The sequence below is a fragment of the Triticum aestivum genome, chromosome 2A, assembly GCF_018294505.1.
Source record: "Triticum aestivum cultivar Chinese Spring chromosome 2A, IWGSC CS RefSeq v2.1, whole genome shotgun sequence".
In the NCBI taxonomy this organism is placed as follows: Eukaryota; Viridiplantae; Streptophyta; class Magnoliopsida; order Poales; family Poaceae; genus Triticum; species Triticum aestivum.
The window spans coordinates 54,860,542-54,887,513 of record NC_057797.1 but is presented as its reverse complement, the minus strand read 5'-3'; the positions used below and the strand labels follow the sequence as shown (position 1 = coordinate 54,887,513).

General features: G+C 47.4%; 2 protein-coding genes across 2 annotated transcripts; both read left to right on the top strand.

Moving 5' to 3' along the window:
* Positions 1-2,072: 2,072 nt before the first annotated feature.
* LOC123187411 (zinc finger RNA-binding protein) lies at positions 2,073-6,817 on the top strand. Its single transcript, XM_044599273.1, has 2 exons — positions 2,073-2,570; positions 5,926-6,817. The coding sequence occupies exons 1-2, from the start codon at positions 2,148-2,150 to the stop codon at positions 6,526-6,528; spliced, it is 1,026 nt and encodes a 341-aa protein (XP_044455208.1). The 5' UTR covers positions 2,073-2,147; the 3' UTR covers positions 6,529-6,817.
* Positions 6,818-14,228: 7,411 nt separating this feature from the next.
* LOC123187410 (nuclear poly(A) polymerase 3) lies at positions 14,229-20,021 on the top strand. The gene is made up of 10 exons (XM_044599272.1): positions 14,229-14,588; positions 14,684-14,761; positions 14,865-14,963; positions 15,443-15,505; positions 15,583-15,744; positions 17,134-17,247; positions 17,562-17,624; positions 17,709-18,005; positions 18,687-18,851; positions 18,962-20,021. The coding sequence occupies exons 1-10, from the start codon at positions 14,364-14,366 to the stop codon at positions 19,289-19,291; spliced, it is 1,596 nt and encodes a 531-aa protein (XP_044455207.1). The 5' UTR covers positions 14,229-14,363; the 3' UTR covers positions 19,292-20,021.
* The last annotated feature ends 6,951 nt before the right edge of the window (positions 20,022-26,972 follow it).

Sequence of the window (26,972 nt, the reverse complement as noted above, 5' to 3'; positions counted from 1 at the left end):
CTTTTCTCTCTCCTCCAATTAAGCAAGAATATACTAATTTTTAAACTCTTATAGCTTGTTTAAGTCACCTTATTGTACTTGCTCTAAGAGACTAGAATTAGCAACGTCCTTAGGTGTTATTTCTAAGTATGTTGCATTCAATTGGTTTAGGAATCATATGTACATCTCAATATCGTGGCCTAGTTGTAGAGAGAAGGGAATGAGAGAAATATTAGAAAGAAACCACATCAGATCAAAACATTAATTGTATTGTGCAGTGAAATGTGCTAAGAGCCACAACTCCCTTCTTTTCTTCTTTAATTGATGTGCCACATCGGTATTGTTTTGAAGAAAAACTTCCCATAAATTCATCAATTATCAAGGTAGTATAAATAACATCAGAAGTAAAAAAATTACATCCAGATTTTTGAAACACCTAGCGACAACTACAAGCGCTAGAGTGAGCCGTAGGTGCATTGATGGGGATACCCACAATAGGTAGGCCCGTGAAGGGTCAAAGTATCATAAAGCATGGGATCCGTATGACAGATGGGCCCAAATCAATCTCAACCACCCAAAAAGTTACTCGGGTGACATTTGGGTCACCACTACTTGAACGATCTAATGTGTCAGGTACTCGGAAGACACAAATTACTTGGCCAGCCAGTATATTCTGATACAAGAAGCACAATAGTCGTGCATGACATTTGAAGCATCGCCATCGTTGAGTAGGGCGGATAACTACTTGTAACATAGTAGGTGAGAGGGTGGCGCAATCTTTATAAGCGACCCCTCACACTTAGATTTAGGGGATTCTCATTCTCATTCTCTCTCTCTCTTGCAAACTCTTTCACATACGCACTAAATTCATACACGGAACAAAGAAAAGCCTTTTCAAAGAACGAGACGTAGGGTTGTTATCTCCACCGTAAGAGGCCCGAACTCGTAAAAATACTTGTGTCACCCGTCTGCTCTAGATAGATCATGCTCCATCTTCCTACCCCTTTCTACTGTCGAAAACATCCCCATGACACACACCACCGTCATCGCCTCTCTCTCACTAGAGCCGAGCAAACCTTATTTAGTAGACAGTCGGGAAGTCATCGTCATAAGGCCACATGGGACCAACGCACCAGAACCGCAAACATCGCCGACAAAGAAATGTCTAGATCAAAAGGATCCAAACTCTAGACACACGAACGTAGAAAAACAAAGACCGAATCCAACCGGATTTATCGAAGACAAACACCGAATGTATCCCGCTAGATCTGCCAGAGACAAGCCTCCACACGCCCTCTAGCGATGCTAGAAGTACCATCGGGGCTGGGGTTAGACGAGGAGTCGTATTCCATATTTACCCAAAAAGGCTTTCGGCCCGCTTTACATACTAAAAAGTATATCTAAAAACAAAGTCATCCCGCAGTAAGGACCATGATCCACCGCGCCTCCATAACTCTAAGGTCACATGAGACGAGGCAGACCACGTCGGCATCGGCAGGGTGCAGGGGAAACCCTATCGCCTTGGTGCCCTTTGCGTCACGAGCGTATTGACTGGGAAACTCATGTCTCGTGTCGTCGCGTCAGCATTTTACCTATGAACTCCTGCTAAGAGACCAAGAAAAAAAATGCTTTATGCATGTAGCACTAATATATTTTCTACTTCATCCGCCCTATAATATAAGATCATTTTGCATTGGGACGGAGGAGTACTCCTTAATTCAGTCCTCCTTGGTTGTTTTGATTTTGGGGAAGGGGGACACCTCACTAGACAGTTTTCTACTATCTCGGTCCTCGGACGAAGGAGTACTTCATAATTGGTCCCTTTTGTATTTCATATGCCAAATTTTGATCATAGATCTGACTAGCAAAATGTTAATGTATAAAAATTGTCAATGAATTCGTATTTAAATGTTTTTTTCTAATGATATTATTTTTGTTATTATGTATTATATTTTATTAGTTAAAATTATGTTTAAAATATAACACGAAATACGATGGGAACTAGTAGTAAATCAGTAAAACAGGAGGCCGTACTCCGTAAACTCTTTGGCTAGGCCGAGAGAACCCGATACGGTTCGGTCCCTCGTGCACCCGAACGCCACGGTGATCGCACACACGGTCGCACCCTCACCGCACCCCATCGACCGCATCGCGCCCTCACCGCCACCATGGACTACGCCGCTCACGCCGCCGCCGCGGCGCCGCAGGCCGCCGATCCCCGTGGGGCCTACCCTCCTGGCTACCCCTACGCCTACGCCTACCCGGTGTACCACTACCCCGATCCCGCCGCCGCCGCCCCCTCCGCCCCCGCCCCCGCCCCCGCCTCCGCCGCCTCGTCCTCCTACTACTACTCCAACCCTGCCGCCCAGGCTATCACGGGGGCGCAGTACAACCCGTACACCAGCCAATACCACTACTACGGCGCCCCGGCGACGGACGGGGGGAGTGGCCTCGCGGATTACTACTTCACCGCCGGCGAGGCCTCTCAGGCCCCGTCGGCGGCCCAGACAGCTCCGGCGGCGTCGGCGGCCGCGGCGGCTGGAAGAGAGGCGGTGAAGCACTTCGGGTTCGATCCCCAACGCTACGCCCAGGTCAGTGCGCTCACTGTCTCCGATTTGGTACATCTTTCTCTGTATGCGTTCCGAGTGTGGTGGATTTAGGTGGATTTTTTAGGGGTTCGTCAGATAAGGGAGCATGGTTACAAATCGGGCCTCACTGATTTTCTATCGAATCGATTGTTCTTGGCATATATATATATAGTTGGTGAAGGTAGCCCATAATCCTAGATAACTCGATTGCTGCCTTCTGGCTTTATGGGTTCTAGGTTTGGGAATCCTCGCACTGTAAAAATCACAAAACATTCCAGACTAGCTGGAAAATTGGAATGGTTTGGAAATTGCTCACCCGCATCTTAAACTCGCAGACTGGTTGACATGCAAGCAAAAAGGATATCACTCCGGTAGATTTGTTAAATCTTGACCATGAGAAGTTCTTTAGTCAAATCCTTTTGTGCCTGCAAGGAGCCATGCCTAGGCTTTGGTGCTGTCAGATATCAAAGTTGATCAGTTACTAGGGGCTTCATTGAAATGTAAGTCATGATTGGTAATTGCGACCGAAAGATAACATGTCATCTTTTTATGTCTAAACTGACGAAATAATAGAATAAGCGCGAGTTGGAATGAAACCTTGCTTGTTTTAATAGGGACTTCTAATCAAAATATTAGTGAAGTGCAACTGAAAGTTAACCTCAGCAGATGTGAACTTTGGACATTTTTAGCCTAGTTGGAACTGTTGTATTTTCAGCTTAGTTGGAACTGTTGTAGATTTAAGTAATTATGATGTGCGGCAGACCAATGAGTGTGATTAGAAAGCAGGTGACTGCCTGCTTTGTTGAAGACCTGGGCTAGTAGTACAGCATATGTGATTTCACCATTTTGACATAGCTTAGAGAATGAAAATCATTTGTGTATGTTTACCATGTATGCCTTAGTTTGAGGGCAACGTCCTAACCTGTGCTCCTTCCTATTTGGGTGAAAAGAGCACATATGATTTCATCACTTTGGCATGGCTTTTGGAAAGAAAATCATGATAAGGATGCATTTGTGTATCCATGTGGAAAAAAGAATTGGAGTGACCCTTCTCTCCCATACTTGGTTAAAATTCCTCCGATAATAAAGTTATTGATTATGGAATAGGTCACACCATCTTAAGTAGTGATGGAACATCATAATGTTTTTGTAGAGCTAAAATTGCCGTGATGGAAAATTGCCTTCAAAGAGCTGTCTGTCTCATGGCAAGCTGGGGATGGAGATGAAAGCAAGTAGGAGTATTTGGGGGTTGGGGCACAGAGTCTTCTAACTATAAGCTGAGAGAATATTGGATGATGATAACTTGCACATTTAGTGTTCTTAGGCCTTAGGACCTGAATCGGTCCCATCCATTCATTTATTGATGCACGGGAACTATTATCCTAAATGCCCAAACTCAATTGTAGTGCTAGTGTATGTATCTTGTTTCAATGTGAGCATCTGTATATTGAAAATTCGCTTTTATTGAAATAAAGTGGTCACCTGCATGGTTGCATCCTCGAGTTTTCCTCACCCCCGGCCACTTTGTTTCGTTCTTCCTCTGTGGAAACCAAGTGGGCATTTGCATGTTCACACCTATTTTTGCCTACTCAATTCAGTAAAATTCATTACTTGTTTCTGCTGAGAACATTGTAGCCTGCAATTTTCAGGTCTATTGAGTACTAATATCCAATTCTTTGCCCACTTCCATTCTTGGGTATGTTCAATCTGTAACTTGGCAGCATTCATTTGTTTGCATGTTGGTTTTGCCATAGACATAATTTCACATTAATCTGTTTTGTTACTTTTTGATCTACATGTCTATGTTGCTTGATAGTTGGTCTTTGTCCTTGTCATGTCAAAACTGGAAAAAAAAATCGAAGCTGAAATTCCGCATCCTGGAGGATGTGAAAGCCTGGTACAGATTTAACATATTTTCCCATTTTGGCTCAATTCCATTATTAATAAAGGTTCTCATGCTCTGAGTCCTATATTTGGATCAAGCAAAGGTCCTCTAATTTGAATATCCTTGTTTGGAGCCTTGGTGGTTGTTATTTTCTGAGAGTTTAATGACTGTTAATTCTTGAAAGACACCCAAATAGATTGAGTGTATTTCAAATTTGCAATAACCCCAAAGGACTATATAGGAGAACTAGAACTACCAGGACTCAACCCTATTTAAGCATACAATGCACATCTAGGCACAAGACAAACACTATTTGTTTACTAGCCATGTACACTTGAGTGCTACCCTTACAGTGACAACAAACTTTTGTTGTTCCTCGTGTTTCGTCAAGGAATCTGATCCCAGTTTTAACATTGACTTCAACATGCATCTCATCTACAACCGAGGTGCCATACACAGCTCCACAAGGACAAGTTAGAGTGCGAGTGCGCCATAATACTTCACAAGAGTATACATTGTGGGCAGTGGTTTCTATCCCACAGTCACCAAGCCAGATATCGCCCATGTAGTCCAAATCCTCAGTCGGTCTGTCAATGCTCGTCTCAGGTTTTTGAGGGAGAGTTGCTTCCCTTTATCTGTTCTATTTACGTTCAGTTAACTCCAGCACGCACGTTTTCTGATCGAGTTTAGCCAGGTTAGCAGAAACATCAGTTTTCAGTACATGCTATCTGAACTTCATTTTACATGCTTTCTTGCCAAGTTCAAATTCGAGAACAGCAATGGTTCATATCAAACTCTGTGCCTCAGATCCACCGTACCAAAAGGTGGACAATTTCCACAGACGCATCTTGTGCTTGGAGTGTAAATTTGCAGGTCTCGACTAAGAGGTCCTACTCCAACTTTACCTCTGATCTGAATGGGCGGCATGGTCTGCCTTAGTCTTTCTGTACTGTCATGGTGCTCCCAGTGCTGCATTGCTTTTCTTGTGCTGAGGCACAGCTGTTAGTATAGGAGGTGGTTGTTGCCAAGTCTTTACCTTCTTGATACATAGCTGAGGGCATCATATGTGTATGCGCAGGTGTTATTGGTATGTGGGTATAATATGTTGTCATCCGCATCATCATATTTAAATAGTAGTATTGGATAGAGCTTGTTCAGTGTAAGATATACATGGAAAATGGATCCAATACCGTCACCATCCATTCATCAGACTGGGTGGCTATATATCAAATTTAGTGCTGCCCCTAAAATATGCTGGCCTCCATTTAATGTGTGCTTTTGTGTATAACCATGCTTGACACGGTGACATGGATTTCACATGTGCACTAATTAATTGTATGAAAATATTTTTTTCTTACCTTCACTGTATGGCACATCTTCTGTTCAGTTCACCTTAATTGTATCTGCTGATTAGCTTTCATACTATATTTCTCATCTCTCCATATTAACTTGGTGTCAACATTGTCTCCATAGGTAGCAGCTGCGAAAGCTCCAAACGGAGTGGCACCAACAGCTGCAGCCACGGTCATGCATCATGCTCAGTGGAATGCCCATTTTGGACATCCTCTGCCGACAAACGTTCGGAGGAGTTTCAGGAAGAAAACTCCAAAAGTTGTGCAGCCATTACTCTGTGAAGTCTGCAAGATCCAGTGCGACACCATGGAGGTTCTCTTGATCCATAAAACAGGTCAGAAGCACAAGAAGAATCTGCAGAAGTTACAAGACGCGATCACGCCTCAACCAGCAAAGCCTCCGAACAGCGGTGTTGCAGCAAACACAGCACCTCCTGCCGCCGCTGCCGCCACTGCTGATGGTGTTGTGCCGGCTGTACAGCCAAAGAAGAACAAGAGCTCCAACGCGTCCCCAGCAGACTTGGAGGTGAAGAAGAGGCGGGTGATCGAGGCTGGAGCGGCTCATGGCGAAATGAAGATCTGCACAGCGTGCAACGTCGTCGTCAACAGCCAGAAGGTCTACGAGTTCCACCTGGCCGGGCAGAAGCACAAGGCCAATGTACAGAAGCAGCAGAAGCGGCAGCAGCAGCAGCAGCAGCAAGTGCAGCTTCAGCATGTCGCCTGAGACGGCGAGCCGCTCTCGGAGTTCTCCCTGTCTTTATTTCCTGTCCTTCCAGAGGATCAACAGAAACCAGCATTCAAAAACCCATGTGTTTTTTCCGTTGTTTGGTAGGCTAGCTTAGTCTCTGTTGCAGTTACAGTGTCCCCCTTGTTGTGCTGTAGAAACGTCGGAAAATTGCTTCAGACTTCTGCCTGCTGCGAATTAGCAGCGGATGCTGGTGGCGAATATTGTTATGTATTTTGTGTCTGTTGATGAATGTTGTGGTGATCTTGATATCTGAGTTCTTCTGTAATGTCATGGCTTGGGTTCGCGCCGCATAAATGGAATATGTTAGTTATACCGTGTTTGTAGTTCAGGTGCTCAGGCAGAAGTCGGAGGAATCGGTGATCATGGGCGGCAGTACTGTTGTTATCCTTGTTTTTTAGGGATTGTAGTCATCCTTGGTGTCGCATGAAGACTAGGGGTGGAAATTGGTAGCGGATAATCCGAAATATCCGATATTCGTATTCGAGAAAATGCCTATTCGTATCCGAAGCATCCGCATCCGAACTAAAATGGAAATGGAAATTATCCGTATTCGAATTTATTAAACAAATAAAAAATAAAATATGGTACGAGATTTTGAGACAAATATGGATATGGAAGTGGATATATCCGTATCCAAATAAGATTATGGGAGGTAATTTTCAAAATTCTAGACCCAATATTCCAATTATCCAACATAAAAGCCAAATAAGTGGTCAAATTTTACTCTTTATATGATTAAATTTATAAATTATTATGCATTACAATAGTATTTATTCATAAACCTATTTATCATTGACTTATTGTATGTCACAAGTTGATTATTTCAGGTCACATAGCTATCGACTAATTTACTTAAGCAATATGTTGATATTATTCGTATCCGTTCTGAATCAAGAAAATATCCGATACGTATCCGTACTCGAATAATATCCGAGCCGCATCCGTATCCGATAACATCCGTATTCGGATTCGTATTCGTTTTGAAAATATGAAAATGGAAGTGGCAAGAGCACTATCCGATCCGCATTCGATCCGTTTCCACCCCTAATGAAGACCCGCTGGACGAGTGGACCTAGCAACTTAGGGTTAGACAGCTTTAAAAGAAGCCGCCATCTCGCTAGTTTTTTTTTATCCGGAACGCCTTACATTCCATTTACGAGGGACCGATTAAATCGGTGGTTACAGCACGGTTTACATCAAGCAGGAGATCTGCATGCCATACATGTTGACCTTGATTTTTCTATAAGCCGCCTCTTTTATTCATTTGGGTTGCTCAACTAATTATAACATAATTAATTTAAAAGTCTCAACAAATTTAAGAAGCAAGTTATTTTTTTACCTGAGGAGAAACAACTTATTTTTTTAGGCAAACGCTCAGTGTCAACCGACAGTTTTTCTCTCGCTTATCCGCCACCTCCCACGAGTGACGCATGCCCCAATGGGCCTGTGCACCGCTTCGTGTGTTGCCTTATCTTCTCGTCCGATCACTCCCGGCCACATTTTTATCCTTGTCTTCTTTCTTTCTTCCCCAACCATCCAGCCTCCTCCATCACGCATACAAGAAGAACATCGCTAGCCCATGCCCACCGGCCTGCGAGCAGAATGGCCACGCAAGCCTTCGGTGGACACCACAACCCGGCCATGTCCTTCCCCAACCCAACTGTGGGCGTACATGGAAGTAGCATGCAAGCAGCGGCTAGCATGCGAGCTCGCTGGCCCACGCGACCGGCGACGGGGATTGGCGGTGCTCGAGACGGGAGCTTGGAGGTTGATGGCCTCGTGGTTGACGGCGAACGGCGGCGACGTCGATGTTTCTGTAACTTCATTTCCATTGGTTTTTTCTACAATGTCATGTGTGTTGCAAAGGTTTATTCCGTGACAATACCATGCTGCAAAAAAGTGAAGATGAAAAAAAAAACTCTGCAACACATGTATGTTGCACAAGTTCATTCTGCAACAACATCCATGTCGCAGAAAAGTGAAGACAGAAAAAATTTCTGCAGGATCATCTATGTGTGCATAAGTTCATTCCACAACAACACCCATGTTGCAGAAAAGTGAAGACGAAAGAAAGTTCTGCAACAACACCAATGTTACAAAAGGGTTTGTGCAATATGCGCTCTGTTGCAATGATGATGACGAGGTTGGACCGTTGATGGTGCCATATCTAACGATTCTTGAGGCGGTCGATCTTTCTAGATTATGCATCAGGGGACGTGTAGCACTGCCCTATTTTTTTAAGTCACTCAAAAGAACTGGCCCGTAATTCACCGGTGCACCGATGAAGTGTTTGTTGGAAATATGCCCTAGAGGCAATAATAAAAGCATTATTATTATATTTCCTTGTTCATGATAATTGTCTTTATTCATGCTATAATTGTGTTATCCGGAAAGCGTAATACATGTGTGAATAACAGACACCATCATGTCCCTAGTAAGCCTCTAGTTGACTAGCTCGTTGATCAACAGATAGTCATGGTTTCCTGACTATGGACATTGGATGTTATTGATAACGAGATCACATCATTAGGAGAATGATGTGATGGACAAGACCCAATCCTAAACATAGCATAAGATCGTGTAGTTCGTTTGCTAGAGTTTTTCCAATGTCAAGTGTCCTTTCCTTAGACCATGAGATCGTGTAACTCCCGGATATCGTAGGAGTGCTTTGGGTGTACCAAACATCACAACGTAACTGGGTGACTATAAAGGTAGACTACGGGTATCTCCGAAAGTGTCTGTTGGGTTGACACGGATCAAGACTGGGATTTGTCACTCCGTATGACGGAGAGGTATCACTGGGCCCACTCGGTAATGCATCATCATAATGAGCTCAAAGTGACCAAGTGTCTGGTCACGGGATCATGCATTACGGTACGAGTAAAGTGACTTGCCGGTAACGAGATTGAACGAGGTATTGGGATACCAACGATCGAATCTCGGGCAAGTAACATACCGATTGACAAAGGGAATTGTATACGGGGTTGCTTGAATCCTCGACATCGTGGTTCACCCGATGAGATCATCGTGGAGCATGTGGGAGCCAACATGGGTATCCAGATCCCGCTGTTGGTTATTGACCGGAGAGTCGTCTCGGTCATGTCTGCATGTCTCCCGAACCCGTAGGGTCTACACACTTAAGGTTCGGTGACGCTAGGGTTGTAGGGATATGTATATGCAGTAACCCGAATGTTGTTCGGAGTCCCGGATGAGATCCCGGACGTCATGAGGAGTTCCGGAATGGTCCGGAGGTAAAGATTTATATATGGGAAGTCCTGTTTCGGCCATCGGGACAAGTTTCGGAGTCATCGGTATTGTACCGGGACCACCGAAAGGGTCCCGGGGGTCCACCGGGTGGGGCCACCTGTCTCAGGGGGCCACATGGGCTGTAGGGGGTGCGCCTTGGCCTACATGGGCCAAGGGCACCAGCCCCAAGAGGCCCATGCGCCTAGGGTTTCAAGGAGGAAGAGTCCTAGAAGGGGAAGGCACCTCCTAGGTGCCTTGGGGGGGGGGGAGGGAAACCTCCCTTGGCCGCCGCCCCCCTAGGAGATTGGATCTCCTAGGGCCGCCCCCCCCCCTTGGCCCTCCTATATATAGTGGGGGAAGGAGGGATTTTCATCCACGCCTTTGGTTGCCTCCTTCTCCCTCTCCAACACCTCCTCCTCCTCCATAGTGCTTGGCGAAGCCCTGACGGAGTACTGCAGCTCCATCATCACCACGCCGTCGTGCTGCTGCTGGAGCCATCTTCCTCAACCTCTCCTTTCCCCTTGCTAGATCAAGAAGGAGGAGATGTGACTGTTCCGTACGTGTGTTGAACGCGGAGGTGCCGTCCGTTCGGTGCTAGGATCTTCGGTGATTCGAATCACGACGAGTACGACTCCCTCATCCCCGTTCTTTGAACGCTTCCGCTCGCGATCTACAAGGTACGTAGATGCATCTAATCACTCGTTGCTAGATGAACTCCTAGATGGATCTTGGTGAAACCGTAGGAAAATTTTGTTTTCTGCAACGTTCCCCAACAGTGTTGACAGTCCGCGTCAGCTTACCCTGCACAAGCATGCAGCCCTGCAAGCATGTCCATCTCCTTCTCGTGCAACTGCGACGGGCCTATGCGTGAGGATGGCATGAAAGAAAAGGAAAGGAAAAATGAGAATCTTATCGGACTACTCAGTATCAGTGGGTACTGGGTAGGTGTGCATGAGTATTGTGTCAGGGACATTATTCAGTTGGATGATAACACAAGCCCTAGATAAGGATGTCAGTTATGTGGTAGCCAGGGTGACCGGGTGCCTTGTCTTGTGGGCATGATTTGATGGTTTTCGTCCGGTGTTTCACTAATTAACCGGACAATTTTTTTTAAGGATTTGAGACCCTTTTGGAGTGACTTAAAAAAAGATTAGAGACAATTTCATCACCTCTTTTATTAATTATGTGTCATATAAACAAACAAACAAAATCTGAGTTGATGAGCTACGAGACGGCGTCACAGAGCATCAACGGGAATGACAAGAAAACGCTACAGCTAGGCATGCAAATGAGATCCTTGTGTGGTGACTATTATGATGATGTGCATTGTATGTTCAGAATGTTAATGTGATGGTTATCTTTTTCCAGGTCTTAAATAAATCATTGCTATATAATACTCCATCAACCCTGAAAAACTTAAAATCTCCATTTTAGATGTATACATGCATAGTGTTTGTGTTTCTGGACACCAAAACAAACACCATGAACTAATTGTCGGATAATGCAGGCGACGCACAACCCTGCCCTCTATCTGATCTTGTTGTCACCAGACCGCAGTGCTTGGGAAGACCGGAGGGTACCCCAGTACCGGGTGAAGAACAGTTCACCTGCGGACAGATCGAGGTGAAGTTGGCGTGCAAGGGGTTCAACTCCATCAATGTCGATCCAGCTAGCATAATCATGCCGGAGGACGAAGACAACGCGCTCTGCACCCTCAATGGCGGCCAAACGGTGCATCTTGGTGAAACGGCCACGTTCAACTACGTGTGGAGCACAAAAATCAGCTTTGAGCCCGTCAGTTCGACCATAGAATGTTCTGAAGCATCTGCGCCTACTCCATCGGCAGTATGATGTTGAAAGGCTACAAAGCTTGGGAAAATATACAATGGGTAGGTGAAAGAATAAGGCATATAGGAAGATTTAGCATGTGTTTCGTTTATTGCCACATTTATGATTTGCCACACTTTTTTAGCTACATGGTCTACATGTCATAGGCTCAATTTTTTGCCAAGTCTTGCCACATTTGTGGTGGCCATTTTGTTAGCCACATTTTTTATGGTAGTCACACTTTGCCTACGCTTAGTTGTGGCAAAGTTAGTGATGAACCAAACAGGCCCTTATTTGACATTGTGTCTCCAACTTTCAGTTGTCTTGATCCAAATAAAAAACACTCTCGGTTGTCAAGCTGTTGAAACTATCAATGAGAAGTTATAACTTAGTCTCATGTTTGTTGATATGACATCCCAATTTTCTAAATACTGCCACGATCAAACACTAACAATCACAAACATTAATTGATGATCAACAAAGTGAACAAACAAAAGAAAGGTTGTTGTGCATGGACCATTGACCTGCTAAGAAAATTATTTCTTATCATTCTCAAAAAACTTAACGCTTGGGCGGTAACCAAAAAATCCAAGTTCACACCAAAAATGCATATCCACTTCATGTCGAATACATTTGTTTTAGGATACTTGCTCCATTACACAAAACAGACCTACGACTGTGTGCAATTCTCGTCTACCATCTAGTTGTGATATTCAGATACTATTACGTATTAAATAACATTGTCATACTTTACCATCTAGTTAAGACCTTGTGATATGGTGTATCCTACTTTAATATTCCCTTGAGCTGATTAGGCTGGTTGTAATGGGGAGTATGCATATAATACTACCTTCATAATGCATAGTATCATAAGTTAGTATCTTAGGTTGCCTTATTAATTGTCATGCATGACACAAAGTAGTACAACATTTAATATGATACGGTATCATGATATGATACCGCCCCTTCTTTCTTTTCTTATTTAATTGTGTGCCACATCATTCAAAAAGTCTAGTTGGCATGTATGATACCGCTTATGATACTCTCACTACGATCAGCCTTAGCTAGGCCTACTCGTTAAGACAGTCTTATGGCTAATTGGTGCGACAACTCAGATGTATATTCAATAGGATGTATCAAATTTTGAAAAATACCCTCACATTCATCAGAAATTGTTAAATTTCTATAAATCTATGTCACATTTGGTCGAACTACAATGCTCATGTGCCATGCTGGATACACTCTTTTGCGGGTCCTGTTGTATGTCCATTCAGCCAGTGCAGGCATATCATTTTGATATGTGGATCATGCTCTATAAGGCCCCGAAATTGTTTTAGCTCTTCATTTCTCAGGGGAACTCGAGGATACACATTTCATTTCGGCATGTAAGCGCATCTACAGCCGAACTTATCAAATTCGGCCCCTCAAACATTCGCAGACGCGCCCACGGGCATTGACCGGACACTTCTCAATTTGTGCCCTTCACATCCGCACTCCTAATATCCAATACTCTATATCCATACTAACCATGTAACATGAAGATAAATTATGTAGATCATCGCACGGACTATAAAACAGAGCTACATATGCACATTCCGATCACCAAAAGATCACAAACGGATCTCCAAAAGCTACTCAAAGTTCACATAATCCACATAGGATGGACATGTTCTATCTAGAGACATAAATAACTAGAAATTAACTACAGAGACGGCGAAGAATCACCACTTCCTCACCGGGCCTTTTGCCCTTTCGGTTGCCGGCGTAGCTGTAAGCGTGGACTACAGGTGGCGGATCATCGATGTCGAAGGAGGAGGAGGAGATGTGGTCGTCGCCGTCGCCGGAGAGGACGATGAGCCCCTTCATCCACCTGACGGCCCTACCCTGCTGCCATTTTAGCTTGCCATACCGATCCGCCTCCTGCCCCAATTGCTCAGTGGCAAGCCGGGGCGTCCTCACGTTCTTCCGCCGTAGACGGCGAGCCTTCGTCTCTGCCCATCGTCATCGTAAGCAATTGGCGGTGGACCCAAGCGAGGGGCCGCTCGTCCTCGTCGAGCTCCACCGGCATCATGTGGTGGCGATGCATGGACTGCTCCGCCGTGTCTCCCTGCCTTGCCCGCCGCCTCTCGTGGTGGGCGGCGCGGGCACTAGCACCCGTCGATGCCCGCGCAGAGCACCTGCCGACGAGGGAAGGGGGCGGAGCGGACTACGCTGCCCTGGCGTTTTGGGAACGTGTCGGCGCGTTGGGCCATTACTTTCGTCCGCGGTGACCCAAACGGACGGGCGGCAGACGAAATGGGTCGCCGCATTGGAGTTGCTCCTAGGGTTTTCGAGCGAGGAGCCGGATTGGGTTTTTTTATGTGCCGGCCCAAGTGTCATAAATTTATAAATATCTCCTAATTTCTAGAAATCGAAATTTTTGCCATAGCCGACTCTTGACGCGTGGCAAAAAAAACCACGCCCTAGTTTCTTGACCACAAATCGTTGGACACAGGACCGAACCTTCTGGAACGGCCGCTGTCTCTGACACGGCCCCGCATCGGCTGGCGGCCCAAAACACAGCAACAAAACCGCCAGCGCCGCCCTCTTCCCCACCCCTCCATCCCGTCCTCCCCACAGCGCAGAACCCCAGAACCCCCAGCCGACCTCACGCGGCACGCGTCGGAAGGAAAAAGAGGAGAATTTCGCCCCCCTCCCACTCCCCGTCCCCTCCGCCGCCGGCGATCGCCGTCCCCGCCATGGCCGCCTACTGCCCGCTGCCGGCGATGGCGCCGGAGCTCCCGGTCTGGACCCACGCCGCCCCGGCGCCCCCCGAGCCCGAACCCCTGCCCCTCTTCATGTACCCGCCCCCACCGCCCCCGCTCCCCGCGGGCCGCCGCCTCCTCCCCTGGCCGGTCCCCCACCGGCCGCCTCCCGACTTCTTCTTCGAGATGGACTACCGCCGGACCCACTCCCTCGTGCAGGTGAGCCCCCCGCCAGCCCCCGATTCCTCTGGTTTCCCTGGTGTCCCCGGTTATCTCCGAGTAATCTCGTGCTTCCTTTCTTGGGGGTGATGCAGTTCTTGGCGGACGAGGGGGCCATCCCGACGCCCGAGGAGGAGGAGACGAGGGAGCAGGTCATCCGCGAGCTCAAGAAGGTACCCGGGCATGGGGATTCCGGCTTAAAAAAATGGGTATTGAAGGCATTTGCGTCCGGCTGGAGTTCCTGACTTGTTCTGTTTTCGCTGCTTGCTCTTGCAGATTGTGACGGATTGGGCCAAGGCGGTGGCCTGTGAGGAGAGGGTTCCCCCGAGGCGGGTGACGGCTACGGTCCTCACCTATGGTTCTTACACGTTAGGGGTAAGCAAGAACGCAAGATATTTACCAAAATGATGTGGTCATGATTTCTCTGAATGTTTGCGGGGTTGACCAAATTGGTTGGATTATCCCCAGTTTCAGGATTCTATAGAATTCCATGTTTGTGGTAGTAATTTTGTTGGATTATCCCCAATTTCAAGATTCTATAGAATTGCATGCTTGTACTAGTAATTTGGTTGGATTATCCCCAATTCACCCTATGGAATTTCATGTTTGTAGTAATGCCTAGATTTAGTGGCTTCACACCTTTTGCCCAATTAAGCCGACCCATATCGCAAGGAAGGTAGATTGCAAACCTATTATTAGCACAGACAATACAGGAGCAGAAAATGGTCTGTTATTTATAGTGCCCTGCCCTTATGCCTTGTCACATATTTGTGCACCTTCTGTTTGTTCTAGTTGCCGCTTATGATGCAATAAATCAAGTGCATTGTCTGATCAAGTATTTTTGTTTCTTCAAGGCTCACGGACCTGAATCTGACATCGATGCGCTATGTGTTGGTCCCTGTATCGCAAACTTGCCGGTAACTATCGTGGTTTGTGTTCCCTCTTTCTCCACCTTTGCTTCAGGATACTAACGCATGTCATGTCAATCTTGCAGCACCACTTTTTTGCTGTTCTGCGACAAATTCTCAAGTGCAGGCCGGAAGTATCAGGACTGCAGACTGTGGAAAATGCCAAGGTTCCATTGATGCGATTTAGATTCAGTGGGATTTCTGTTGATCTGACATATGCCCAGCTCCCAGTCCTTGATGCAGTTCAGGCAAGTTTGTTACGCTGGCACCCCTTCTAGAAAACTATACCTGTATTTACGAATCCTGTCTGATTATGTGCAATTACCTTAACTCATGGAGTGAACCTGTTAGTGAGAAGCTTACCATTAGGACGATATTGTTCTAGATAGTTGAAGTGCCTCTGATCTGAGGAGCTAAGGGTATAACTCTGTAGTATATAATCTCTTTAAATCTGGCACATCAAAATCATCAAACATGGCCCTGAACCTCGGATACGTTTTTCCGGTGTCAAACCTGACTGATTCAGAACCGAATGAAGTTCCAGAAGTGCACAAAGACGATCCTGACTTTCCTTGCACTCTCCGTCCTCAGGACACATGATAGAACATTCTCTTTGGTGGCCTTTGCCGCACTGTGGAAAAAGACTCCGTTAGTGACTTGGGGTTACCAGCTAACAACTATTGTGCACCCCTCTACCTCTCTTTAGATGTTCAAAATAATCATACCAGATATCTGACACCACATCCAGAAGATTATTGGATAACCCATGTTGCTCATCCTGAGCATCAAACTTTTCGATCTGTGTGACAAGATCTCACTACTTTTCCTTGACATCACCCCCACAATTTAACCCCAGCCTTGCAAAAAAAACTATGGGACGTCTAATGTCATTTGACCATTAGTCAGGAGAAGTCCACTGTACGTCATCGCCTCACCCATTTCGTACCAGCTGTTTCTCGAAACCAGCCTGAAAAACATTGATGCTCGAAAAAGAAATGCCCTGTACTTGGTTCTTTTGCTCACAGCAATATGTGCATGATGAAGCCAATTCTTGTCAGGCTTATCACAGCAAAAGGTGTGAAATCTGGCTTCAAGCCATGCTAACTAGCACCCTGTCAAAATTAACTATGGCTGGTGAATTTGCTTGTTGGTCCACGTGTAACAAGCCCTTCCCCTTTGAATCTTATGGATTTATTGGAGAGTTGGATCAGATACTGACCAATATTATTGTTATGTTCTATCACATGCCTACCGAATGTGGTTTGCTAATCCCTAGGAATAGGGGCACAATATATAATTCTATTTTCCTGCTTGCCGAACAGCCAGTCAAGGAGTCGGGCTGAGCAGGCCTAAAAGCCACCATATATTCCCATGTACGCACCAACTTTTTGCTTGATCAACACATATGCAAAGAATTTACCTTGATCAAAAGAACTCACATCTAAAACATCTAATTTTGCTTGTAGTAATGCTTCTCCAGTTTTTCTGAGTTCAGCGCCCTAAATGATACTTACAAGATAAATCCATATATGTGGAGTATGATCCCTCCAAATTATCTTTATCATGACTGTCCCACAGACGTCGTACTATGTAAAAATGGAAGGTCTATATTCTGACGGGTTTACTTGCTCATGCAGGCTATAAATACATCTAGTCCTCAGTATCTTCGGAAACTTGATTCACGGAGTTGGAAGAGTTTGTCTGGAGTTCGTGTTAATGAGCAGATTGTGCAGCTAGTGCCGGATCAAGAGGTTACAGACTATTCTAATTTAATTCACCAGCACTCGGTCACATTTTTGTCCCCTGCGTAATTGTACATGAGGACCCAAGTAGTCATGTTTGAATCTACACTTCTCAATCCATTTACTTACTCTTGTATTTATCTATTTTTGCACTTCCTGCTTAACATGCTCTTGTTTCCTTCGATTTATTTACTTTTATCCATGCTCTTGTTTCCATTGATTTACTGTGACTGTGGTATTGCTCATTATTATTTGTACACAAGAGTACTTGAAATTATTGTTACTTTTTCACTTCAAATTCTGTTTGTTAACAATTCATGCAGAAGTTCCAAGTTCTGTTGCGATGCATAAAACTATGGGCTAGGAGGCGGGGACTTCATTGCCATGTATGTTGTTTTAATATGTGCTGGCTGTTCAGCTATATTCTGGTCTGACCGTGTCATGTTGACATGTCCTATGCCATTTTGCAGTTGCTTGGTTTCTTTGCTGGGATTCATTTGGCGATTCTTGCAGCATATGTTTGTCAGAGATTTCCAAATGCCACTGCCAATGGTCTGTTCACCATGTTCTTTGAGATATTTGCTCACTGGCCTTGGCATATTCCAGTAGATCTGCATGGTCAGCAAACTAACTGCACGCGCTCAGATGGGTGTTTAATGCCCATAGTGATGCCTTGTTCTCCGCCGGAGCTCTGTGCGTCTAATATGACGGAAGGTACCTTCAGGAAGATCAGAGAGGAGCTTATGCGTGGTTATGTTTTGACCAAGGTCAGTAACTTAGGTAGTTTCACTTATAGTTGTGTTTGTCCTGCTTTTTGAAGTCTGGTGAAGTTTGTGAAATGCACAGATTTTGTTATTCTGAGGTTTTGTCTAAAACTCTATATGGTATAGATATTTAGTCATTTATTGAAACATTATTACTCCCTCCGATCCATATTACTTGTCACAGCTTTAGTACACTTGGTTATGCTTACATAAACAAACACATTCTGAAATTCCTACGCCACAAATTCAGATCTTCCATGCATGCATGTATTCGGCACTCTTTCCTGTTCTAGGTTTCTTTCGCAGGGACAACTAATCCACTGTTTCATACGACTATGGTTTCTGCATCCCAACCATTCAACATGATCTAGCTTGACAAATATGTAGACACCTATCTCGTGTTCCTTGTTCACTTCAAGTACTTGACTATATTTTCTTTTTGCATTTTGCTATACGCCTAGTTCATTGATACTCATCTGAAGTTTTAGTTCAGAATATCATTTCAGTGAGTATACATTTTACCCTTGTCTGTCCTCTTAACAAAACTGTACATGATGCAACTTATCTTGGAATATTTTTGCGGTTCAGTTTTCTCCAGTACTAGACAATTGCGCATATGTTTGCTTGAACACTTCGAGTTTATTTTTGCATCAACTCTTAACAGTTCTTTATTGTTTGGCACAGGACCTAGGGAGCCATGATTTTGAGTGGGCATGGATTTTTGAACCCTTCCCATATTCGACAACATATGAACAATTTCTTCGCATTGCTCTATGTGCTCCAACTTCTGAAGAACTGCATGATTGGACTGGATGGGTTAAATCCCGCTTCCCTTACCTTATTCTCAAGGTTTGTTTGCTGCAGTGCAGTCGTCTTGTTTTTCCTTCATACTCATGCAGCTCGACTATTCATTTAGTGCAAGGATGTAAATCTAAATGGTTTTAACTTGTGCTCTGCAGCTGGAAGATAACGGCATTGAGTGTGACCCCAATTCATCACAGGAAGTTGATCATACAGTCATCAAACCCAACATTGTATATCACTGGGGCCTCATCCCTCAATCAGATACTCTTCTTGATTCTAGCTCTCTGAAGGAAGATTTCATGAAATATGTCATCAATGATGTCTATGGAAAGGTGAAATGTACAAACTCAGAGCTGACGTTGTCCATCGTTGGCGCATCAGAGCTGCCAAAAAGCATGTACAATGACTCATTTTACTCTCGGCACCTGCACCAGTATGGGGTGGGCTACCAGGCAGCAGATGACTGTTGGAGTACAATTGGCTAGGATATTGCTGGATCATCTGGCACATACTCTTTTGCATCTTTTATTCTGATCATCGGGCGGATACTCATCATGTCTGTGGGTTTCTTCTCATCTCCTTATTGCCCCTAGCAAAGGGAATCTGAAGATCAGGGTATTCTTTTATTAGCCTCCCAGGTGCACTAAGATCATGAAACTGACTTGGTTCTGCTCTGATGGTTATTCGAGCGCATGTGTAGTACTGGTCAGTATATCGGCATAGTGTCTGACAAAAAAAGAAAAAAAAATGTTATGTTGGCATAGTGGCTTATAGCAGTAGAATGTAAAATGTAGGCTATTATTCCAAAAAAAAGTATGTAGGTTACATGGCTCACACCTGCCAAGCGGAAGCCCCGGTGGAAGGGTTACTGGAAACCTATTGAAGATGGGGAGGCAAACCAAAAAAAGAAGGTAAAATGTCTGCATGAACGCTGTCCAAGTGCGGGTTTCTGCTGTGAATTTTGATGCCTGCTGGGTGCAAATCACCCAAGGTGCCTGCAATGTATAGTTGATCTTGTCAGTAGTATGTGCTGTTACATTTTGCAAGCAGAACAGCCCCTGCCACTGAACAATTCTTTTTGTGTAACTGATAACTACCCGACTCTGAAGTGCCTGATCTGATGGGGTGTTACTGAATAATAAACTGTAAAGTGAAAAACCAGTTGAAACCTGTATGTGGTCTTGTTTCTGGTGCAGAGGTGGATGATGTTTTGTACGTATTTGGTATTGATGATGGTGATGATGGTGATGGTGATGCATAGTGTTTAGCATGATGGTATTTTGTTGCTGCGTACATGGTCCAGGGCCGGCGTTCAGGTGAGAGGAGATGCATTTGGTCCAGGCCATCATGGCCTTGGCTCGTAGGTGTATGTGTGCCGTCATAGTATTTGCGTCACGCCTGATGACCCAGCGTAGCTCTTGGGATCATTCTATTTTTGAGATCCGAAGTTTGCGCATCATAGACAAGAGACCCACCCTGCAAACTCCAGAAAATTCGGCTGCACGTTCTCTGACTTTACTGAATCAGCTGCCAAGTTTGTGCATGTGTTCTTAAATTCAGTTACTGCCAAGTCTGTGGATATGCCGTTAAATCGAAGGGGGAAAAAGCGTGTAGATATGTTTGCCATGGAAAAGGGAGCAGCGAGAGCGATAAGATACGGCAGAGGTGAAAGCGGGAATTCACTCACGTTGTGTGCATACATGGTCGTTGTCACATGGTGGTGGTGGCACAGGGCCACGCAGCCGCGCTCCGGGCCACGGCGAGCGGCGTCGCGGTCACCGACGGCGGAACAGAATCGTCGGCAGCTTTTGGCGTAGCGAGTAACATGCACGGCCACTGGCCATTCCATCCATCGGTCCCGAAGCCATCTCACTCAGCTGCGCACATGCGCTCGGCAGCCCACCCACGTCCGGCCGATCCCGACGCGCCCTCGCACCCGCGCCACACGAGCTCACAGCACATCACGGCACAGGGGAAGCATGGTCCGTCGATCAGTCCGCAGGCAGGGCGCGCCCGGTTCCGCACCGCACGTGCCAGCCAGCGCGCGCCGGGGCCATGCACACGCATGATATGCTCAGGACGCGTACGTGGGCGCGTGCAGCCACAGCATACGTGATGGCAACCCGGCCGAGAGCACGCACGCGGCCGGCACCCGGCAGGTCGCGCTCGCTCGCTCGCACGGAGCAACAGGACAGAGCTCGACGACGACACGGGCGGGCCGGTGCATATGCGTCCGAGGGAGCATGCACGGAGTGGAGCGGAGAAACCCGGTACTACTGCACATGCGTCCCTTGCGCGCACCAGCCGGCAGTGCCCGCCGGTGGCGCGGCGCGTGCAGCCGAAGCATGCGTGATGGCAACCGGCGCGCGAACACGCACGCGGCCGGCAGGCCTCTCGCTCGCACGGACAAGCAGGACACGACTCGCGCGCGTACGTCCGCCGCCCGGCCGTGCCCTGCCATGCCATGCCGTACGTGGCGCGGCCGCCCACCCGCTGGACGCGACGGCCCGACAGGCACACGGGCGCGTGCCGCGCCGAACAAACACCTACGTGCAGCACCGTAAATGCACGCTCGTACGTACTCCATTGGCGAGTTACGTGCTCGCGTACTGATCCGGTCGGGCGACGAGCGACGGCGCATTAACTGGACGCGCGTGACAAGTCGACCGTGGTGGATCCATGGTCACGGACGGACGCGTGCGTGCGTGCACGGAGCGAGCGTACCGTTGCTGGTACGCTGCCGCGCCTGCCTGCACGTACAGATTTATATGCCTCCCTCGTTAGCGGAGCGGCATCTGCATGCTCCGGTAGCCCAAGTACCGGCCGCTGCATGCATGTGCAGTTTGTCTCAATGCCGATCCACCTGCCCACGGCCGCTAGCCGCTACTATAGGTGGCTACCATGCATGGACGGCCCCAAAGCAGCTCGTGCGGTGCATAACTCACTGCATGTACGTATAGTATACTAGATAGATAAAAATGTATACCGGATTCATGCCCTGAACCCGAAAGCATACGTCGCCTCTTCTTTCGACATGCTGCGTTGTTTCTCCCAGCAATGCACATGAAGAGGACGGTGCAATGCCAACACAAGAAGAAGGCCGGTGAAAATTGCCGTCGACCTGAAAAAAGACGAGACTTAACCAAGTCTAGGTCAAGTGACATAACATGTAAGGAAAAAAATTAAAAAATTACACGGATCTTCACGTAAGAGCATCTATAGCCGGACTTTGTAAATCCGGCACCGCAAAAGTCTGCGGACGCGACCGACAAATTAGCCACTTTGCATCCGAGTCTCTCATATTTCAATCCCAAAGCATGCAAAAGAAATCCTACGTACTACCCTAGCTAATCTTCGTCATCGGAGTTGTACACGACGTCGGTGCCAGGTGCCCGCTGGACGGGCGCATAGGAGGGCTCCGGTTCATCCTCCTCCTACTCGACCTCATCCATGTAGGCGAGCATCACCGCCTCCTCCGCGGCCTCCACCTCCTGCCGGCGACGGCGTCTGGTTTCAGCAACCGACTCCAAGCGAAGGGAATTAAGGATGGCCTGCTGCTCCGCCTGCAGATCGACGTCGCCAGCATCCACCGCATCCTCCTCAACCTCCCCCTCCTCCGCCAGAGGTAGCCCCACGGCGATTCGGGTTTCGCGCCTTGCCAGGATCTGCTCAAGGAGCTCAAGTTGGCGCTGAGCCGTTAGAAATCGGTGGCTCCTCACCCGGGGCGTGGGGGCATGGCTACTTTTTTTTGAATGAAAGCCCCCCCCCCCCACTTTTATTAACGAGGCGAAACCACAGCCCAAGTCATCCAAGTTGAAACAGGAAAGGGGCACGGCTACTAGGCGGATGAGGAGTGCAAAGCGGCGGCGGCAGCGGACTGACGGGGGAAAATGTGGATGGTAGTGTTTCGGTGCGGCGGTCGACTTAAATAACCGGGCTAGTCACTACGTAGCCTGCCGGAGCGGCGCCACACGGCGACATTGCTATGACGAAGGAGACGAATTTCGGACCGCCGAGTTTCCAGACGTTTCTACGTGAGACCCCGCCGTCAGTCCGACGTGTCGGGTACGCCCTGGCGCCCTATATCCGCCTTTAATTTGGGCTGGATATGAGAGATGCCGGTCAGCCCGAGACGTGTGATGCCCGTTTCAGGCGTCCGTTCGGATCAGATTTTCGTGACCGGTCAGCGACCGAGCGGGCCGCTAGGACGTTTTAGGCCGGTTTGAGACGCCCTGCTTAGATGCTCTAAGATCCTAAGAATGGAAAGACTTGGCTAACTGCGATTTGGCAATCCCGAAAAAACAAAAGGCTGATCAGTGCACGGAAAAAGATCCCTTTTGGATGCTGCTCTTCGTCTGTTATGATCGGGAGCGCGCTCCGCGAGCGTCTGCACCGGCCGGGCGATGTGATATGCAAGAAAGATGTGTGCACCGTAGTCGCACAAAACCATCACGATTATTGGTCCTGATCGATCAGCCCCACGATCAAGTCTCACGCCTCGATCGAGATTGCGATCGCGATGAATCCGGGCATATGCGCGAAAGATGAAGCACGAGGCCATAGCTAAGGTAGGCCGGTCCTCAACGTTAACACCATCATAGTCACGTACTGCTGGCTGCTGCTACAACTTGGCCAGTACGTGCTGGACGTGCGTGCATGCGTGTGTGGTAACAGGAGTGATCGTATTCTTCTAGTATTCTTCTTAGTACTAACGTTTTGTTTTGCTCCGTACGGCTGGTGAAAATTGCCGATGACCTACATGCTGCGAAATACATGGAGTGCGGATAGAACAAGTTCTTTCTTCCGGTGCAGATGAAGAGGGCGGTGGTATTGGTGCAATTGCAGTGCAAGAAGGCTAGTGAAAATTGCCGGTGACCTCCATGCTGCCAAATACATGGAGTGCGGACAGAACATGTTCTTTCTCCCGGTGCAGATGAAGATGGCGGTGCTGGTGCAATTGCAATGCAAGAAGGCTGGTGAAAATTGCCGGTGACCTACATGCTGCGAAATACATGAAGTGCGGATAGAATAGGTTCTTTCTCCCAGTGCAGATGAAGAGGGCGGAGCCGGTGCAACTGCAATGCAAGAAGGCTAGTGAAAATTGCCGGTGACCTCCATGCTCTCAAATACATGGAGTGCGGATAGAACATGTTCTTTCTCCCGGTGCAGATGAAGAGGGCGGTGCTGGTGCAACTGCAATGCAAGAAGGCTGGTGCAAATTGCGGTGACCTACATGCTGCGATATACATGAAGTGCGGATAGAATAGGTTCTTTCTCCCAGTGCAGATGAAGAGGGCGGAGCCGATGCAACTGCAAGGCAAGAAGGCTAGTGAAAATTGCCGGTGACCTGCATGCTGCAAAATACATGGAGTGCGGATAGAATAGGTTCTTTCTCCCAGTGTAAATGAAGAGGGCGGAGCCGGTGCAAACTGCAATGCAAGAAGGCTAGTGAAAATTGCCGATGACCTACATGCTGCCAAATACATGGAGTGTGGATAGAACATGTTCTTTCTCCCGGTGCAGATGAAGAGGGCGGTGGTGCCCGTGCAATTGCAATGCAAGAAGGCTGGTGAAAATTGCCGGTGACATCCATGCTGCGAAATACATGGAGTGCAGATAGAACAGGTTCTTTCTCCCTGTGCGGATCAAGAGGGCGGTGCAACTGCAACGGCAATGCAAGAAGGCTGCTGAAAATTGCCGGTGACCTGCATGCTGCAAAATACATGGAGTGCGGATAGAATAGGTTCTTTCTCCCAGTGTAAATGAAGAGGGCGGAGCCGGTGCAAACTGCAATGCAAGAAGGCTAGTGAAAATTGCCGATGACCTACATGCTACCAAATACATGGAGTGTGGATAGAAAATGTTCTTTCTCCCGGTGCAGATGAAGAGGGCGGTGGTGCCCGTGCAATTGCAATGCAAGAAGGCTGGTGAAAATTGCCGGTGACATCCATGCTGCGAAATACATGGAGTGCAGATAGAACAGGTTCTTTCTCCCTGTGCGGATCAAGAGGGCGGTGCAACTGCAACGGCAATGCAAGAAGGCTGCTGAAAATTGCCGGTGACCTGCATGCTGCAAAATACATGGAGTGCGGATAGAATAGGTTCTTTCTCCCAGTGTAAATGAAGAGGGCGGAGCCGGTGCAAACTGCAATGCAAGAAGGCTAGTGAAAATTGCCGATGACCTACATGCTGCCAAATACATGGAGTGTGGATAGAACATGTTCTTTCTCCCGGTGCAGATGAAGAGGGCGGTGGTGCCCGTGCAATTGCAATGCAAGAAGGCTGGTGAAAATTGCCGGTGACATCCATGCTGTGAAATACATGGAGTGCAGATAGAACAGGTTCTTTCTCCCTGTGCGGATCAAGAGGGCGGTGCAACTGCAACGGCAATGCAAGAAGGCTGCTGAAAATTGCCGGTGACCTGCATGCTGCAAAATACATGGAGTGCGGATAGAACAGGTTCTTTCTCCCAGTGTAAATGAAGAGGGCGGAGCCGGTGCAAACTGCAATGCAAGAAGGCTAGTGAAAATTGCCGATGACCTACATGCTGCCAAATACATGGAGTGTGGATAGAACATGTTCTTTCTCCCGGTGCAGATGAAGAGGGCGGTGGTGCCCGTGCAATTGCAATGCAAGAAGGCTGGTGAAAATTGCCGGTGACATCCATGCTGCGAAATACATGGAGTGCAGATAGAACAGGTTCTTTCTCCCTGTGCGGATCAAGAGGGCGGTGCAACTGCAACGACAATGCAAGAAGGCTGCTGAAAATTGCCGGTGACCTGCATGCTACAAAATACATGGAGTGCGGATAGAATAGGTTCTTTCTCCCAGTGTAAATGAAGAGGGCGGAGCCGGTGCAAACTGCAATGCAAGAAGGCTAGTGAAAATTGCCGATGACCTACATGCTGCCAAATACATGGAGTGTGGATAGAACATGTTCTTTCTCCCGGTGCAGATGAAGAGGGCGGTGGTGCCCGTGCAATTGCAATGCAAGAAGGCTGGTGAAAATTGCCGGTGACATCCATGATGCGAAATACATGCAGTGCAGATAGAACAGGTTCTTTCTCCCTGTGCGGATCAACAGGGCGGTGCAACTGCAACGGCAATGCAAGAAGGCTGCTGAAAATTGCCGGTGACCTGCATGCTGCAAAATACATGGAGTGCGGATAGAATAGGTTCTTTCTCCCAGTGTAAATGAAGAGGGCGGAGCCGGTGCAAACTGCAATGCAAGAAGGCTAGTGAAAATTGCCGATGACCTACATGCTGCCAAATACATGGAGTGTGGATAGAACATGTTCTTTCTCCCGGTGCAGATGAAGAGGGCGGTGGTGCCCGTGCAATTGCAATGCAAGAAGGCTGGTGAAAACTGCCGGTGACATCCATGCTGCGAAATACATGGAGTGCAGATAGAACAGGTTCTTTCTCCCTGTGCGGATCAAGAGGGCGGTGCAACTGCAATGGCAATGCAAGAAGGCTGCTGAAAATTGCCGGTGACCTGCAGAAAGAAAAAGAAAAAGAAGCTGCTTCTCGCAAAATAAACGCGCGGAAAAGATCCCTTTTCGTTTTGGACGCTGTTCTTCGTCTATCATGATCGGGGCCGCGCGCTCCGCGAGCGCCTGCGCCGGCCGGGAGTCTGGCCGGGCGATCCGGCGATGTGGTATGCAAGAAAGATGCGTGCACCCTAGTCGCGCAAGAACACGGTGATTATTGGTCCTGATCATCCTTCCCACGTACGTACGTACGCCTCCATGGTGATTGCGATCGCGTTGAACCCGGGCACATGCACGAAAGATGAAACACGAGGCCATAGCTTAGGCTAGGCCGGTCCTCGACGTTAACACCATCATACTCACGTACTGCTGGAGTGCTGGTGCTGCCACAACTTGGCCAGTAGGCGCGTGTCGCCTCTCGATTGATCGGCCGCACCCACCAGCCGTACCAAGCAAACAAAACATTAGTACTACACAAGTATATGTGCCGTGCAAGAAGGCTGGTGAAAATTGCCGGTGACATCCATGCTGCGAAATACATGGAGTAAGAGATAAGAGAAGAGTACGGTCACTCCTGTTACCACGCACGCACGTCCAGCGGTCCAACTTCCAAGTATATGTGCCGTGCACGCATGTAAGACAATAGGCTTTGGGGGGAACCGGCACAACCCTCTAG

Coding starts and splice junctions, on each gene's coding strand:
- LOC123187411 (XM_044599273.1), top strand. CDS start 2,148: ATGGACTACGCCGCTCACGCCGCCGCCGCGGCGCCGCAGGCCGCCGAT. Junction 2,571..5,925: donor ATCCCCAACGCTACGCCCAG/GTCAGTGCGCTC, acceptor TTGTCTCCATAG/GTAGCAGCTGCGAAAGCTCC.
- LOC123187410 (XM_044599272.1), top strand. CDS start 14,364: ATGGCCGCCTACTGCCCGCTGCCGGCGATGGCGCCGGAGCTCCCGGTC. Junction 14,589..14,683: donor GGACCCACTCCCTCGTGCAG/GTGAGCCCCCCG, acceptor GGGGTGATGCAG/TTCTTGGCGGACGAGGGGGC. Junction 18,852..18,961: donor TCCCTTACCTTATTCTCAAG/GTTTGTTTGCTG, acceptor TGTGCTCTGCAG/CTGGAAGATAACGGCATTGA.